Here is a 15,211-nt window from a genome sequence, read left to right as displayed (position 1 = left end):
TGACAATATCGCCGAAATGGTGACGGGTGATCCCTTGGCTTAGGCTTCTGACTCTTTGAGAATCCCCAAGCCGGTGATCAGCATAGCAGAGCCGAAGCCGGGTGTCGTTCCAGTCTCGACTGGTCTTAGTTACAGGGCTTTGGGGTTTGCAACACTCCTTCGAGACCTAGTCAAGTTGGCGATCCTCGTCCCCACTGTTCGTTCGCCAGCCGCTTGATCGTCAGTGGCCATGATATGCGCACTGGCTCTTTTATCTCAATATGCAGTAACAGCTCTTTGACGGGATCGGCCTAATGCACCAATAGCCTGGGGATATCAGCCATCTCAAATTCAATGAGCTCAACGCTCCATTTCATAAACTGTGTAGCTGTACTATCGATCATCATGGGGTTCTTTTTCATCCGAGGTCCCTTCGCTGATGTTCTTCTCTGGGAGACGCTCTGATGAAGTCTCTTCGACCTAATCGAAACCAATCATAGAGCTGAATTGATAGCTAGATAACTGTTCAAGGATGAACACTGCTTCGAATGGTGACATTGTAAGTTGCCAAGTTGACCAGCATCCCTGTAAACGAAAGTGGCTGGAAGAATGATGACTCTTAGTGTAGACAAAGGTACTTGGTTACATTCATCATCCTCCTAGCCTGCTGTTTCCCAATCGGTAGACAGGACCCAACCCTCAGCTTTCAAGGTGGAATGTGGGCGGCTAAATGATATACCATCGGGACATGTTCATTCCTCCTCGTGATCTATATCTAGATCAACTGGAGGAAAGCCAGTATCCAAGTTATGAAACTGGAGAAAGCAAATTTGTGAGACCACAGCTTGACATAGCTGGATTTCAGAGACCTTGTCTTTAATGGCAAATATGTCCCGGTTTTCAGCAATGCATTTCAGGCAATAGTCCCTCATTGGATTCTGGAAGGCTGGAAATGCCACAATGGTTATTGGAAAAATTTTTTGTCAGAATCTCATCCTGCTATTTTCAGAAACTAGGGGATGGAGTAGGCGGTATAATAGGAACATGGGTATGCTCATCCCAAACGTAGAGTAAGTGGTCCTAACGCTCATTTCTATTTGTTCATGCAGCGAGTGGCCTGGCGCGAGTGGAGGGTTGACGTCGCTCCGTGGCCGCAAAATTTAATAAAGGCAGTTAACTCGCGATTCCGCGTCTCAGCCAAGCTAGACTCCGATTGGCCGGAGAATTCGTTTAGCGCCGTTGACATGGGGAATCGCGACGGAAAGTGAAAGTTGTATTCAACGACATTCGGAGCCAGAGAGCCTCGTTCTTGCAGGCTTTACTGCAAACGTGGGAGGGAGGCAGATGGCTTCTATGCCCAGTGGCAGACGCCTAATATCAAAAGGGACCGCACACAAGGTGTCTTGGAAGAGTAATTAGGGAGTAAACACGCGAGAGAAATAACCAGGTCTTTTCCCTTGACACTAGTTAAGTTAGTGATGGCTCAGTGAGTTTTATGCAACGATCGCAAAGAGAGTCCAACATCTAACATACTGGCCAAAGGTGTCTCACACCGACTCCGTACCAGTCCAATGTGGGGAGAATGAGTGGCTGTCATGGATCGTTACTCCGTATACGATGCAGGCATTGACGACAGTGATAGATCTAGAAGGTCATTGCAGCTGTGCATGGCTAAGCGCCAGATCGATATCTGCCTTGAGATGGGAGTGCATGGTTGTTCAGACATGGGGGTGTGGTAATGCATGCCAGAACTGCATAAATCTCCTGATTTAGCGCCACCTGCCCAAACCATTGGAAGAGAGATGCTCGCTGGTATAGCGAGAGATGATGTCAGTCGTCACTATCCTGGATGTAGATATGCAGGGCACAGAATCCTTTACCTCCAGCACTTGTACACACGCATTTACCGAGCCGGTAGGATAAGCATCAAGGCGAGCGGATACTGAATGACTGCGGGATATAGCTATTCACAAGGATAATGTAGTGTTAAGCAAAGATAGGCGGTAGACAGCCTGCCAGAGAGTTAGCCTCTTGAAAGGTGGCTCTGTTTGGGCAAGATACATACTACAAAATTAAGCCCCTCAGGGACCCCTAAGTGTAATATGACAGGGTTGTCCCGCCCCATTGATATGCCAAACAGGAGTGAATCCAGCACAACCACTTATTTTTATAGAATATGTTATATTTCGTCATTTCCAACACGAAGTTGAGGTTGATGTTTGGATGTTGTTGGCCCAAAAGTAACGCGGAGCCGCAAAACTAAATAAGCGCCCAGTGGACACGGCAAGATATCGAGAGGATGTGCTCATGCATGCAGCAGCGCAGGGTATATTTCCCTAGGGGTTTTCGAGAAGACCATTATCCTCCGAGGGGCCAAGTTATGCTCTTGTCAGTTAAATCTGGCGGCAACTGAAACCGCTCGGACTTCTAAATATAATCCAATTATGTGATCTAGCTGTAGTGGATCTAGATGCTGCCGAAGGGTGTCGAGGAATTGAGAGTATATAACTGTCCATCATAGACACTCTTTTGGATAGAGAAGATATATCACATCAAAGAATATCCCTCTCATTGGGTTTGGCACTAATTGACCAATTTCCTCCTTGAAAACATCATTAGTTTGTTATATCTATACGTTATCAACCTCGTTTCCAATGGCACCCTCACTTCCAGGAATCACCACGAAAATTGGAATCTTCTTTCTAGCTATTCCTCCTTTGGTTCTATATTGTCAGCTTGCCCCCCCGGGTGTTTCTCTAATTTCATACTGACTCGGCATTTAGCTCTGCTCCTTGCTAGCAGTACAGTCGGGATTCCTGGTATATACCTCGCTGAAGTGCAGACGAACAATGGCGAGACTGTTCGTGTAGGATATTTTGGTATCTCCTCCTCTCATTATATATCATTAAGGGCTGTATGCTAATAATATACAATGAATATCAGGCATCTGCGTGAAAACATATGCTGAGATCAGATGCACATCGATTGCATTCTCGTCTCCCGACACCATCAGGAAACGTCTGGCCAGAGAAGTCCAGGGAATTCTCCCCGAATCAGCCGTCAATGAAGCCATCAAACTTCAAGCTGTGGTATTTATCAACGTACTCTTGGTGGCAGTGACATTATTCTGCTCCAGCCTCATGTTCGACTTACTCCGGTCCCACAGCTCCAAACGGACACGCAAACAGCCCATGAAGAGAGATTCTAGACGCCGCCAGAACTTCTTCCGTCAGGCCTCACTTGGGTGTGCATACAGTGCTTGCGCTTTTACTCTAGCAGCTGCACTTGCAATCACAGAAGTGAGTGGCGTATTCGCGGTTGGTCTCGGGTGCGCACATACGATTAAAGCCGGACCTGTCTCTCTGGCTTTACACTGGACGGTGACTATACTTTGCTTCTTGTTGTGTGTTGGGTTGACAATGCTTCGTCGTACGAGGAGTGATATAATTGGGGACTCAACGCTTGGGATGTATGGGCAAGATATTGGAGGACGGGATTATCCTTCATCCCCTGGCTATGGGCCAATGGACTAGTGCTCTAGCTGTGTCAATTGAAGATCTATGGGGTATTATAAGTTTATTTGAGGATCTGGGAGAGTGATGAAGTAGGAGATCTATTGTTGAAAGGAAATGTTCAGGGGTGGTTCGGCAATAGCCTGGAGTGGGAAAAGGGAAAAAAGTGTTTCATATTTTATTAATCGCAGTTGTAAAATACTTGAAAAGGAGAAATATATTAGCGTCATCATTGATAGAAAAATCTAAAAATTCTAGAAAAGGTATATATACACGTACTAAGTTCACCACCAAAGCACCAAATCTATGATAAAAGAAACACACTGATAGCAAATGATAAATTACGCCTGTAGCTCATTGTGATACTTGGGATGAGCGCCATCTTGAGACAGGAGCCAGAACTTCTCATGCTCTTTTTGTCCATTAATGGCCCCCTTGAGGTCGAATGGGTCAGCAAAGGTCTCCCACTTTGAACGTTTGTCAGTCCAGCCGGGGCCTTCGTATTCTTCCTTATCGAATCCAAGGTAGACGGTAGTCTTGTTGGGTAGATATTTCCCAGGGTGAACTATGTTGAGCCAATAGGTGTAGAGAACCATGGGAGCTGCTTCAAAGGCATATAGATACCACTCGTGTCTTAGAACAGCATCACAGACTCCATCGCATTGGCCGGTAGAAATGACGTTAAGGGTGCTGAACTTCTCGATGGCACGGAAGATAGATCGGAATAAGACAAGACCGGATGTACCGTAAAGCATGATGAAGACGGTGCGGACTTTGCTGGTGAGCATGTTGGCTCGAACACAGCGGTTATGGAGATGGGCAATCATCCCGATAAAGATACATTCCACAGCTGCCTGGAGGACAGAGCCAACGGCAACGAGTATGCCACCGCTGCGCTGGAGGCGCTGGTCATCTCCGGCAGCGGATAAACGGGCGGCTCCGGCGGCTGTTAGACCTTCAACCAGAGCACCCAGGTAGATGAAGAAGTAAATGAGTCTACCTGGGTTGAGGGGTGCGTGCATGGGGAGATAGTGCATGAGCCGTCCGAGGATATTGTATTCAGCTGCCGAGTAGATTGGCGGTCCGCAGAGGATGAGAATGCTTTCTGAGATGTAGAAGTTTCTGTTCTCGGGGTAGAAGCTGGAGACAGTTCTCGTGACCCAACCGGATGTAAAGACAAGACCTCCCCAGCACATGAAGAACATGACCCGCCAGTATTTGTATCGGCTAGTGAGATGTTAGCAGTGATATCCAGTAACTAACGGGTAAAGGCTGGAGACATACAAGTTCTGCCATATGTGTATACTAAGTGAGACTCCAACTAGGACCGCAAAGACGGCCGCAAGGGGTTTGCTGGGTGTGTATGGATAGTATGTTGAAGTTGTCGATTCCATGTTGGATGATGAAGCCATGACGATTTATTGTTGTCTAGGTATTCAATGATTGTGTAAGTTGCTGAATTTCTATGACAGCTGCAGCATCACGGCTGGTTATATATCATCATTTCTTCCATATCTTCAAGCCTGAACTCGTTACTCCGTACTGGGACGCAATCGAGGCTGAAGAGCACTGCCTTTGCGGCCCATGGCCTGCACAGATAATGAGCAGCGCTACATGAGACCAAGAGCGGTTAAAGATCTGCCCACGCTCAACCAAGCCATGCTAGAACCCACCGGCCAGGCGCCAGCAAGCGCTGCATATTCCCCAGATCAAGGATATTCCCGTCTCCCATCAGCTTCCAGGTCGCAAAGTTTTTTCTTCCGCCGAAGGATCCGAGGTGGAGCAGCGCTGGATAGCACCAAATACGGCTAGTTTCATGCCAATCATCGAGGCTCCCCTGCGTCAAAGAACGACGGATAGGGCTGATATCACCGCTGGAGCGAGCGCTGTAGAGCAATGCTGCTGTCAACAGGCCATCAATAACTAATCGGTCGTACTAGGCTGTGTTCATTTAACCGTGGGCCCTCCTGTGAAGTTGTCCGTAGTTATGTTGACAACTCGTTTTCCCTCCATAGTCCTCCTGCACCAGCAGCAGCACTGACTGTGGAAGCCTTAGGAGATGGTACACAATCGTCATCGCCGTCCGTGGCAGTGCAACAATATCAATGCCTCTCTTCCTCCTAGATTTCCCGTCGACGCTGTAGCTTTTAAGGGGCCTCGAATAGGTGTATTAGTCATCTCGTCACGTTACCTCTCGCTTGGCCTCGCACATCACATTCGATAGTTAGCTTCAATAACAACATCAACAACAACATCAACAACATCACATCATCATCCTTTTTGACAGCAGGTTTTGTTGCTCCCTCTAAAACTGAAGAAGGAGCCAAGTTTTACATCGAGCTGTGTCTACTGGACAGGAAGCAATGGTGAAATGCTGCTGGATCTGGGTGTGAACATGAAGGCGACTTGTCATGGGGGTACCACACTCCAGGCTGCAGATACGTGTGGACAACAAGGAGTGATGCACGTTAACTGACCCATCAAGGCGCTAACTTGCTGGATAAGAACAGAGCTCTGATATATGCAGCTATGCATTGCAGGGATTCAGTAGCTGGAATTTTAATCGATAATGGGACGCTAGTTACATTAACTATTTTTTCATCTTATGCGCAACTGCTTTAATACCCTTCTTGATGCCTAGCATAAGCTCAATACCGCACTCTTCGCTCGTGTGAGCCGTGAACCGGCCCTGCTTGACAGTTCCCAGTTCGGTAATCTGCCCGTTGGCCTTCACTTGCACCAGCGCGCCTCCCGACATCAGAGCACATAGTTCCAGAGATCCATCCCCTTGTGGGATAACGATGAAGCTGACAATCTTTTCATCATGATTGGAGCTTGGGTAAGGGAAGCTACTGCCCGTGTCTATAAATGCCACTTGTTAGCTTCCTGCATTCAAGCGGAAGAAGGGGTTAGATTTTATATCTTTCCATTCCCTGAGTCCAGGACTCTCTGTAACGAGATGATGAATTCGCCTGTCACGGTGGACATACAGCAGGTGCAGGGTGTCATCTCCTAGCAGGACGGCCTGATGTGGCGTCCCCGGCTCCAAATCCGTGGGCAATGGCGGTAGGGTTTCAAACTTCTCTCCGTCCGTGACTCTGTACGCTTGAAGTCCATTTTCTGGACCTTCGAATATCACGATTTCACCCCCCGGGCTGAGGCAACCACTTAATCGGCTCGATTGGTGAACGGTCAACTTTCCTTTATTATCATACTCAACTTCACTCCATTCCTCTTCGTCTGGGTCGTATCGATACCACTGAAGAATGTCTGACTTGTCGACGAATAAAATGCTTCGCTAAGATTGATGTTGATTGTTAGGACGTTATGCCTCTCTGGCTAGCTACGCAGGGTGGAGTCTATATGCTCACCTCTTCTTCACCCAAAAGATATAGACCTGGCGTATTTTTCCGCACATCACTCGCAACAAACACTTGATTTGCGATTTCGGTTCCCGTCCAGAGCTTTTCGATCAAATCGCCGTCTTCCTCCGATATCAAGGAAATCCCAGGTTGATCATGTGGGAATGCCCCAGCGGCGGCAAGGAGATAGTGAACGAAGTCTTGGGGTTTAAAGTCCATACTTCTTGGATCTTTGTCTTAGAGTGAAGAGCGGGAAAAAAGGCTGAAAATTTGTCTCTTTCCTTGATTCTATCCCACTACGTTTTCAATGTTTTTCGATCTGCTCAATCTTCCCCCGCCGCGTATGTCTATATATGTACTTTGTCAAGGGAAGCGGGGTCTATCTTTCTCAGGAGCCGCCGATGAAAAGCTCCAAGGCATCCAGTTGGGCATGAAATGGGGCTACCAATCGCAACTTCACGATTATTCCCTGTCTCTCCGAATACAAAATTGCGCACGTAGCATACAATTGCTAAGTCGAGCACGAAGGTCGAAATTGTTCTTTTCTACGAAATGATGAGGAGGATACTATCAGTTTCCCGCGTATGCTAGTTATGTCTACCACTCCCTCATCTCTACGCTTGGATCCGGATCTCTTTGATCCTAGCTGGGTTGCTTTGCCTAACGACAAGGGTGCCACTGGCGGACTGTCGTTTGCTTCAACCCAGATACGCAATAGCTGGATCGTCAGACTTGATTTCAGGCAAAATTCGGGTTCGTCTAGTATTCATTTTCTCATGGCAGAAGACAACAGAATCTGGATTGACTCATGTTCTTACATTGGCCTATACAGCACCGAAGGGGGAGAAGAGCCACGGAACTGGATTTTACGTCAATATCCCGGGTACCAAAGCCCACGTTATCCTCACTGCCGCGCATAATCTCGTTGATAAGCAAAATAAGCCGTCTCAGGATTTGCAGTTTTATGACCCCTTACAATGCGCCATTATCAAACCCGGAGATCCGGACATCTTCGTATCCCCTTCATACTTGTCAAGGCCACGGACCGAAACTGACTTTGGAGCAATCCGTGTACCGACCAGCACGTCTGTATCCCGTGGGTTTGGATTTGCTTTGAAACTTGCCGAGGAAAGCCTGCGTGATAAAAGTCTACAGATTTGCGGATTTCCCTCGGACTGCACTCGACCTGAACCATCTACCAGCTCTGGGGACTGCAAGCGCTGGAATCGGAGTCGCCTAGAATACCAGATAGCCACGGCAAAGGGGTTGAGCGGGGCACCGGTATTTATGCCATTCAAGGGTCATGACACGGTTGTTGGTATTCAGTGCGTCTTCCTTTATTTATATGCATTATAAATACATACCACACGGTGTCAAGCTGATAAAAATATCTTAGCACAAACGGGAGTGATCTTCATCGTGGAAATAGCAAAGGGTGCCGGCTTAGCGAGACGGTCCTGGAGCAAATCTTCCGATGGCTGGGGGTAAGCCACGAAGAGAAGGCTCTCAGAGTCTTTCCTTCCAAAGACGCACCTCTTGAGGGTCTATATCTTCGCTTTCCTCCATTCGAGCAACATGGCTGGGTACGCCTGGGAGAGCAGGGCCTTGAAACCACTTTTGATATCTTCCCAGCCTACGCACCCACATCAAACCTGACCGGCAAACCCACTTATGTATTTCGGTTCCGACATCCGCGCGGATGGCCTCAATCGAGAGAGAAGCAGCGATGGGTTCTCTGGGATTACGTGAGGCAAGTCGTGACGCTGACTGATAAGTTAGAAGACTGCTGTTTCCCCTATATTGTCCGGATCGAGCCAAAGAAAAATTCAAAGAAGAAACCAACAAACAATTCCGAGATGTTTCGTATTGTGCTAGAGCGCAAGGATCCAGAGAACCCTGCTGATATAGGCCAGCTTGTTGAGTTTCGCATGGCGAATTTTTTACTTAAAGAGGAAGATATCGAGATGGAAGAGATGGATACACCAGAGGTGGGGTTTATGAAGCATTATATCAATAAACCTGCTAAGGTATGTTTTAAGGCAGCTGTTCAGTCCCTTTGGATTTCGACTAATGAGGGCTGTTAGTTCAATAATATGTGTTTCGAGTGAACGGGGCTTGAATAAGGAACCGCGCTTGAACCTTAGTTCCTTAGGGGTATCTATACTATGGTATTGCACAATACTGAATCTTAGGTAGACACAGGTTTACGCTTATATTTTTGTCCATCACTTAGACTTGTGTCTGACCGGCCGCCTTAATTTTATTGGCTAGGTCCGTCATATGCCTCTTGAATGAGCGTATTCCCCTATAACTCAAGTCCCGCAAATTCTGCAAAGTCCGCAGTATCCACGTTTTCCACGACCTTATTGCCTTGTGGCAGCGTGGAACCAGTGCACGACCAGCAATGATCCCACTGTCTATTAGGATAACAACCCCCGCGACAAACGGGATCAGCTGGCCGGGGACCAGGAGGTCTGTTGTAGGCGATAACTGATTCCAGTGCAGCGTGAGCTCTACTGCCAATACCATCAAGATCCAAGTTATCCATCTCATGGCATGGATATAGGGGGTCATCTCGTTCTTTTTCCACCCAAGGGTATTCTCTATTTTCAAAACGTCCCTCTTAGTCCTCTCCTCCGTCCTCCCATTAATCCAGCACTCGCATACGATGACCATGATCCGCAAAACCTTCCACGCAAAGCTCAATGATGTGGCTGCATCAATTACAAAGTACACCAGCGCGAGGTACCTAAACCATCCATCAAGCCTTACCGGTGCAAAAAAGAACACCAGGTTTTGCGTGCCCAAGAGTGGAAGCCTTTTCACCAACACCGCGAACGTCCACAATAGCGCCGCGCATAGCCCCAGTTCTGTCAGGAGGATAGCCACCACGCCTGTCAGCTCCCCAACAATCGCACGAGCATTGTCCAGTGTCGATTTTGCCATCAGTGACACGCTGAACACCATAAACAATGTGATGACGCTTTCCGCGGCACTGAATTTAGCACGCGCTGCAAATACGAACCATGATGCAAGAATAGCGAGGGCGATTGAGGTCGCAGCTATCGTAAGACCCTTGCCATATTCGTTTTTGGGCTCTTGACCATCTCCAGTGGCGGAGGTATTGGTATCTTCAACCTCGTCAGGGCCATAGTTGTAGAGAATCATACCCAGGCCTTGTAGATAGAACCCGACACGCACGCCCAACCCATAAAGATCTTGGGCTGCCTCAGGGTTGCCGATTGTAATTTCACCACGGTTTGACAAGGCTGACATGGCTGGGTAGAGGCTGGGTAGGTGTCGGGTGAGGCTTTGGGGAGCAGGAAAAGGGGCAGGATACTTCACAAAGGAAATGATATCCGGGATGATGTAGGAGGGGAGTAAGATTATGGGAAGTGGGAGTTTTATTACGTCGAACCGCTCACTGAAGAGTGACATCTATGATTTATTCCAGCATATCGTGTCCGCTAGGTAACGGTGGACGAGCTTCCTGTCAGATGCCTAACTGACGAGGCGGGCAGCAGTCTGGTATGCAATACCTAGATATGAGAACTGGATAACTAGTTAAGTAATCAGCCTCGTTCATTGACAGCACTTCATCAGGATCGGCCTTAGGCGACTTTGATCTTCTCTGCAACGACCCAATCCCCTTCTACCCCTATCCATGCAGGGTGCTATTACAATAACAAATGCAGGGCGCCTGCGAGCCGGATAGCCATGATGCAACCTGCAGTCAATTCAACCACGTCAACAACGCATGCGGGTGATATCATGACATCACAATAACGAATGTAGGGCGCCTGCGAACCGGATAGCCATGAGTTTGGCGTCCTGGAACCTGCAGTCAATCCGACCACCGTCAAAAAAAAAAAAAAAAAAAAAANAGCCAGCGCATTCCGCCAAATAAGGTCAATAGGTAGGGATCTCAGATGGAGGAATGGCAGCCTTCACGGGGTTGATAGTGACTGTTGAGAAAAAAAAGGGGGGGTCACATATCAATACATCAGCCTACTCTATTAGAGGGAGACATAAAAGGAGAGTATGATACGAGACTGAGCAAATACCCTTCATCAATCAATCTTAAATACCCACGGATTCCTACCATAGCCATCACGGTTGGATATAAGTATCCCATTCTACTCCCGTCTTCTTTTGTTGCATTTACCCAAACCTATACCAAACTCACTTCATTCCCTGATATCTACCATCTACCAACTACCAACGATGATGGCATCCATCTACGATCTAGCAAAATCCGGCCAGCTCACCAAGGAGCACATGGCTAACAAGGAAATAATTCGCGACCTGAATACAATTCATCCCCGAACGAAGCTCACTCCCCTCGGCATTGCAGTTTGGTTCAGCCATGTCAAAGTAGTCAAACTGCTACTCAATAATGGCGCCAATCCCGACGGCAAAGACCCTACCAAAGTCCAGAACAAAGACCCTAGCAAAGACCCTAGCAAAGACTATGATCCAGTACGCCCCCCGCTCTGGGTTGCAGCTGCAAGGTCCAAGAAGAGAGTGGGAACCATGACGCAACTGCTCCTTCACGCGGGCGCGGATCCGAACATAGTCTCTACCGTGGACGACAACTCAAGCCCTCTCCTCGCAGCTGTGAAGACGTACAAACCCCCTTACTTGCTCAACGCATTGGTAGACAGGGGCGCAAACCCAGACCAGGAAAATAAGCATAAAGAGACACCCAGGGAAATTGCGGAGGCCCGCGGTGATCCTGATACGATAAAGGCGCTGCGGAAGCGAAAGGAACGCTCACTGGGATGGCTCCACTGGATTGGTGTGATTGTCAGCATCGTAGTGGGTGTCGTTGCGTGGGTGAATGCATTCGTTGTGGTAGCTGTGGTTGGCGCTGCGGGTGCTGCCACTGCAGCCGGCCCGTATGTAACACATGTGATTAGAAGGAGGTTCCATATGAGTGGGATTTTTGACGAGAAGGTCTGGCCAGAGGTGAGTAGCCCAGAACCTTTTTTTCTGGACCTGATATATGTCATGGTTTATGAAAAGGGGCCTACGGGGGATCAATCCAGAGGTTCAAGATATACTAATTCGTTGGTATAGAAGCTGAAACAACCCGAGCCCAAGGAGGAGTTCCAGAAAGATGCGAAGGATTTCATCGAGGAGAACGACTTGAACAAGTTCTTCCCGTCCAATGACCCTTTCCTGCAGACGGTGGTTGATAAGGCCACAAAGCTGGAGGCCAACCCTGACAATACCCTCGACACAAAGGCCTTGACCCGGTTGGCCCTCTTCCAACCTATCATGTATTGCGGTGGGTATTAATCTCGAATTCAGTCGGATAGTTATCCGATAACTGTTTGATCGATGGTTGACTAATGGATGATGTACATAGATGACAGTGGCTCTATGAACGAGGGTAATCGAGTTGAGCACCAAATCGATATCGTCGAGCGCATTGCGAGCATCGCCACACGCATCATCCCAGACGATGAAGGCGTCAAGGTGCGGTTCATCAACCGCAACACAGAGATCATGATCTACCAGCGGACCCTCGGTGAGCTCAGACAACTCATGGGACAGCAGGCTCCCTACGGGCCAACAGAACTGGGCACGTATCTGAGAAGCAGGATCCTTGAGCCACTGGTATATCAGCCACTGGCAACAAACAGCCTGCGACGACCGGTTCTTGTCTTTATCATCACGGACGGCTGTCCACAGGGTGAATATCCTGAAACGCTAAAGCAAGCGATTCTTGAATGCGGAAGACGCTTGGAGGCTGCTGGATACGAACGAACAGGTAAGGAGGAAGAACTAATTAATAGTTAAAAGGGTTAACTATTCATCTCCTGCTAACTACCCGCAGTGGTCCGCTTCCAGATCAGCCAAATCGGACCTGACCGTGATGCAAAAGCCTTTTTAAAGTCTCTAATGCGTGAGGATCAACTGCAGGACGTTCTGTACTGCACAACTGGTGAGCAAGGAGATCTCAGAAACCTCGAGTCATGAAGTCAATGGCACTAACTACTATCATGCAGGCAGCTTGGACGAGAAGTTTGCGAAATTCCGTGATAATGAGACTCGACTCGAGCAATGGGTAAGCCTGTCCTTGCGTATGGCAGGAGAAGTAGTTTGCCTGTCGCTGACCAGACTTTTCTCCTTCTTTTTTATATAGCTCCTCAAACTCTTGATGAGTCCGATCACGGATGCCGATCAGTCTTAGACGGGGCTCACCAGTCACTGAACTACTTCGCCATGGCAGGTTAACTGTTAGTTACTCCGTACTTATGTCTGGGGCTGGTTATGGCGCCGAAGATGCTGGTTAGCTATCATCGCCAGTCACTGGCCTGATTTTTCCTCCATTTAACGTGATTTTATGCATATTCCACACTGTCTCCCATGATAATCCTATAAATCCTACCATCTTTTTTACTCGTAAATGCGCTGAGATAGTTAAGCAGCCTTCCGAAGGTCTATATGGAGCACTGCCCGCCTGCTCGCCTTGTAATTAGTTAACTAAGATAACTTAACCAGCCTCGCCAAGGCAGCTCCTTCAGCTCCGTTGCTGCTCAGCCGGAGGACGATCAGGTTGCTTCAGAGTCGCTGACTTTTTCTCCTTTCGAAAGATGTGTTCGAGGCTTCATGGAAGAGTGTGGCCGTTTTGCGCGCTGAGTGTCTATAGTTAATCATGCCGGGAGTTCCATCAGGCCGTGGTTGCGACGCTTGCAGGAAGCAGAAGAAAAAGGTGCTGCAGCCACTTGAGTAACTATGAACGGCAACAAACAAACAAACAACAGACTGGCTAATGCAGAGAGGACTGTATAGTGTGATCAAGGACGGCCTTCGTGTGCACGATGTACTCGGCTGAATATCCCGTGTATCGGCGCGGGCCTGCAGAGATACAAGTTCAAGCAGGAGAATGTCTTTCGCAGCAGCCAGCAGAGCCAGCAGAGCCAGTCGAAGAGCCTGGCGACCAGGAAGAAGCCCGCCGTCGGCCAGTTACCGAATTTCGAGACCCTCGTCTTTGTCGAAGAGATCCCCCGGGTGCCTGTTAACGGGATAACAGCGCTGCGGAACAGCTTTATCGAGACGATGAAGCCGACGACCGACTTGAGATACAACCTCGCCTGGTCCTTTGGCGGCTTTCTGGTGGACATTCCACGGCGTCTGGGGGTCAATGAAGCCCTGGACTCGGCGGTGCAGGTGCTGGTTGACTCGCATCAGGACTTCTGCGCCGGGCTGGGAGTTACTTCGCGAGTGCTGGTAGGATACTCCAGAGCTCTCAGGATGCTCAGATCGTACCTCAACGACCCAGTCAAGGCGCGAACGTCTGAGACTCTCTGCTCGGTCATGGTCTTGCTGATGTGCCAGGTGAGATGCCGGATCACTGATCTATGTACTAAATTTATTGTTCTACAATCTCCTGACATTGTCTATGCAGCGGTTTATCGGTATCACTGAGGGTGACTTTACGGGCCACTGCGAAGGAGCCGCCCAGTTGTTAAGGGCTAGAAGATACTATGATCCAAACGACGAGTTCGAAAGCAAACTAATCCTCTCACTGCGAGGGCCGGTGGTATGACCCCGTTTGTAGCCTTTTTTTTTTTCCTCGCACGTACAGCTATGCTTACTCCTCTCTGACAGGTCTTTGAGGGACTTCTCAACCAAAAGATCCAGTTTACTCCCGAAGAATGGAAAACCCTTGTGGAAAACCATCTTGACGGAGTAACTCCCGAAGGCAGGATGATGCGTGGCGTTGCCAAAGTGCCAGGCCTCCTGAACCGGGCCAGAAAGGCCCGCAAAGACGGAGTGACAGACGAGAATCTGCTAATAGATGCATTGGCAGCATACCACATGGCAAAAGGGGCGGCAGACGAGTTACGAGAAAAGTACAAGAAGGCCGGTCTTCCCCCAAAGGGCGAGTTTTCGTTCAAGGACCCTATTGTTATGGCCCACTCGTTCTACCAGCGCTCCTTCGGCCTCAGTCTTCCCGTCGTCATCATTCTCAGTTGTGTGGTTACTGGAATCGACCCGGGCAACGCTGTTGTGGTAGACCCGTCTATATACATTGACGAGATACTTGAAATTGCGGGTTCTGCGATGATATACAGGCCGCTGGCGGCAAGCTTCGTGCCCATGTGTTTAATGATGGCGTGGATATCTACTGGGGACTTGGCAAGAAGGAAAACCATTGAAGCTGCGCTAAAGGCATACGAGAATGACTATGCAGAAGGACAGGCTGTAGTAATGACCCCGAAGGTCGAACAGATATCTCGCATGCTACGATTAGTCGACTTGGACGTTTGACCCGTGGCCATGTTGATGATCCGTTTACTCTTCTCACCCCCCATGCAGGAATGATAAATTACGACACTTTCCCAT

At 48.6% G+C, this 15,211-nt stretch overlaps 6 protein-coding genes across 6 annotated transcripts; 3 read left to right on the top strand and 3 right to left on the bottom strand.

Annotated features, from left to right (window-relative positions):
• Positions 1 to 3,832: 3,832 nt before the first annotated feature.
• TRV_01475 (RTA1 domain protein, putative) lies at positions 3,833 to 4,696 on the bottom strand (the record flags this gene model as incomplete). The annotated part of the gene is made up of 1 exon (XM_003024362.1): positions 3,833 to 4,696. One exon carries the CDS (start codon positions 4,694 to 4,696, stop codon positions 3,833 to 3,835), a length of 864 nt encoding a protein of 287 aa, XP_003024408.1.
• Positions 4,697 to 6,081: 1,385 nt separating this feature from the next.
• Positions 6,082 to 7,072, bottom strand: TRV_01474 (uncharacterized protein; the record flags this gene model as incomplete). The annotated part of the gene is made up of 3 exons (XM_003024361.1): positions 6,082 to 6,340; positions 6,482 to 6,789; positions 6,863 to 7,072. The coding sequence occupies 3 exons, from the start codon at positions 7,070 to 7,072 to the stop codon at positions 6,082 to 6,084; spliced, it is 777 nt and encodes a 258-aa protein (XP_003024407.1).
• Positions 7,073 to 7,446: 374 nt separating this feature from the next.
• TRV_01473 (uncharacterized protein) lies at positions 7,447 to 8,937 on the top strand (the record flags this gene model as incomplete). Its single annotated transcript, XM_003024360.1, has 3 exons — positions 7,447 to 7,606; positions 7,686 to 8,178; positions 8,301 to 8,937. The coding sequence occupies 3 exons, from the start codon at positions 7,447 to 7,449 to the stop codon at positions 8,935 to 8,937; spliced, it is 1,290 nt and encodes a 429-aa protein (XP_003024406.1).
• Positions 8,938 to 9,082: 145 nt separating this feature from the next.
• On the bottom strand, positions 9,083 to 10,129 carry TRV_01472 (uncharacterized protein; the record flags this gene model as incomplete). Its single annotated transcript, XM_003024359.1, has 2 exons — positions 9,083 to 9,158; positions 9,300 to 10,129. 2 exons carry the CDS (start codon positions 10,127 to 10,129, stop codon positions 9,083 to 9,085), a joined length of 906 nt encoding a protein of 301 aa, XP_003024405.1.
• Positions 10,130 to 11,077: 948 nt separating this feature from the next.
• On the top strand, positions 11,078 to 12,658 carry TRV_01471 (ankyrin repeat protein; the record flags this gene model as incomplete). Its single annotated transcript, XM_003024358.1, has 3 exons — positions 11,078 to 11,821; positions 11,933 to 12,143; positions 12,225 to 12,658. The coding sequence occupies 3 exons, from the start codon at positions 11,078 to 11,080 to the stop codon at positions 12,656 to 12,658; spliced, it is 1,389 nt and encodes a 462-aa protein (XP_003024404.1).
• A 939-nt stretch (positions 12,659 to 13,597) lies between these two features.
• Positions 13,598 to 15,136, top strand: TRV_01470 (uncharacterized protein; the record flags this gene model as incomplete). Its single annotated transcript, XM_003024357.1, has 4 exons — positions 13,598 to 13,648; positions 13,727 to 14,200; positions 14,271 to 14,405; positions 14,474 to 15,136. 4 exons carry the CDS (start codon positions 13,598 to 13,600, stop codon positions 15,134 to 15,136), a joined length of 1,323 nt encoding a protein of 440 aa, XP_003024403.1.
• Positions 15,137 to 15,211: the final 75 nt, after the last annotated feature.

Source organism: Trichophyton verrucosum (genome assembly GCF_000151505.1).
Source record: "Trichophyton verrucosum HKI 0517 chromosome Unknown contig00117_1.f1.exp, whole genome shotgun sequence".
Lineage (NCBI taxonomy): Eukaryota > Fungi > Ascomycota > Eurotiomycetes > Onygenales > Arthrodermataceae > Trichophyton > Trichophyton verrucosum.
This window is presented reverse-complemented; position numbering and strand designations above follow the sequence as displayed.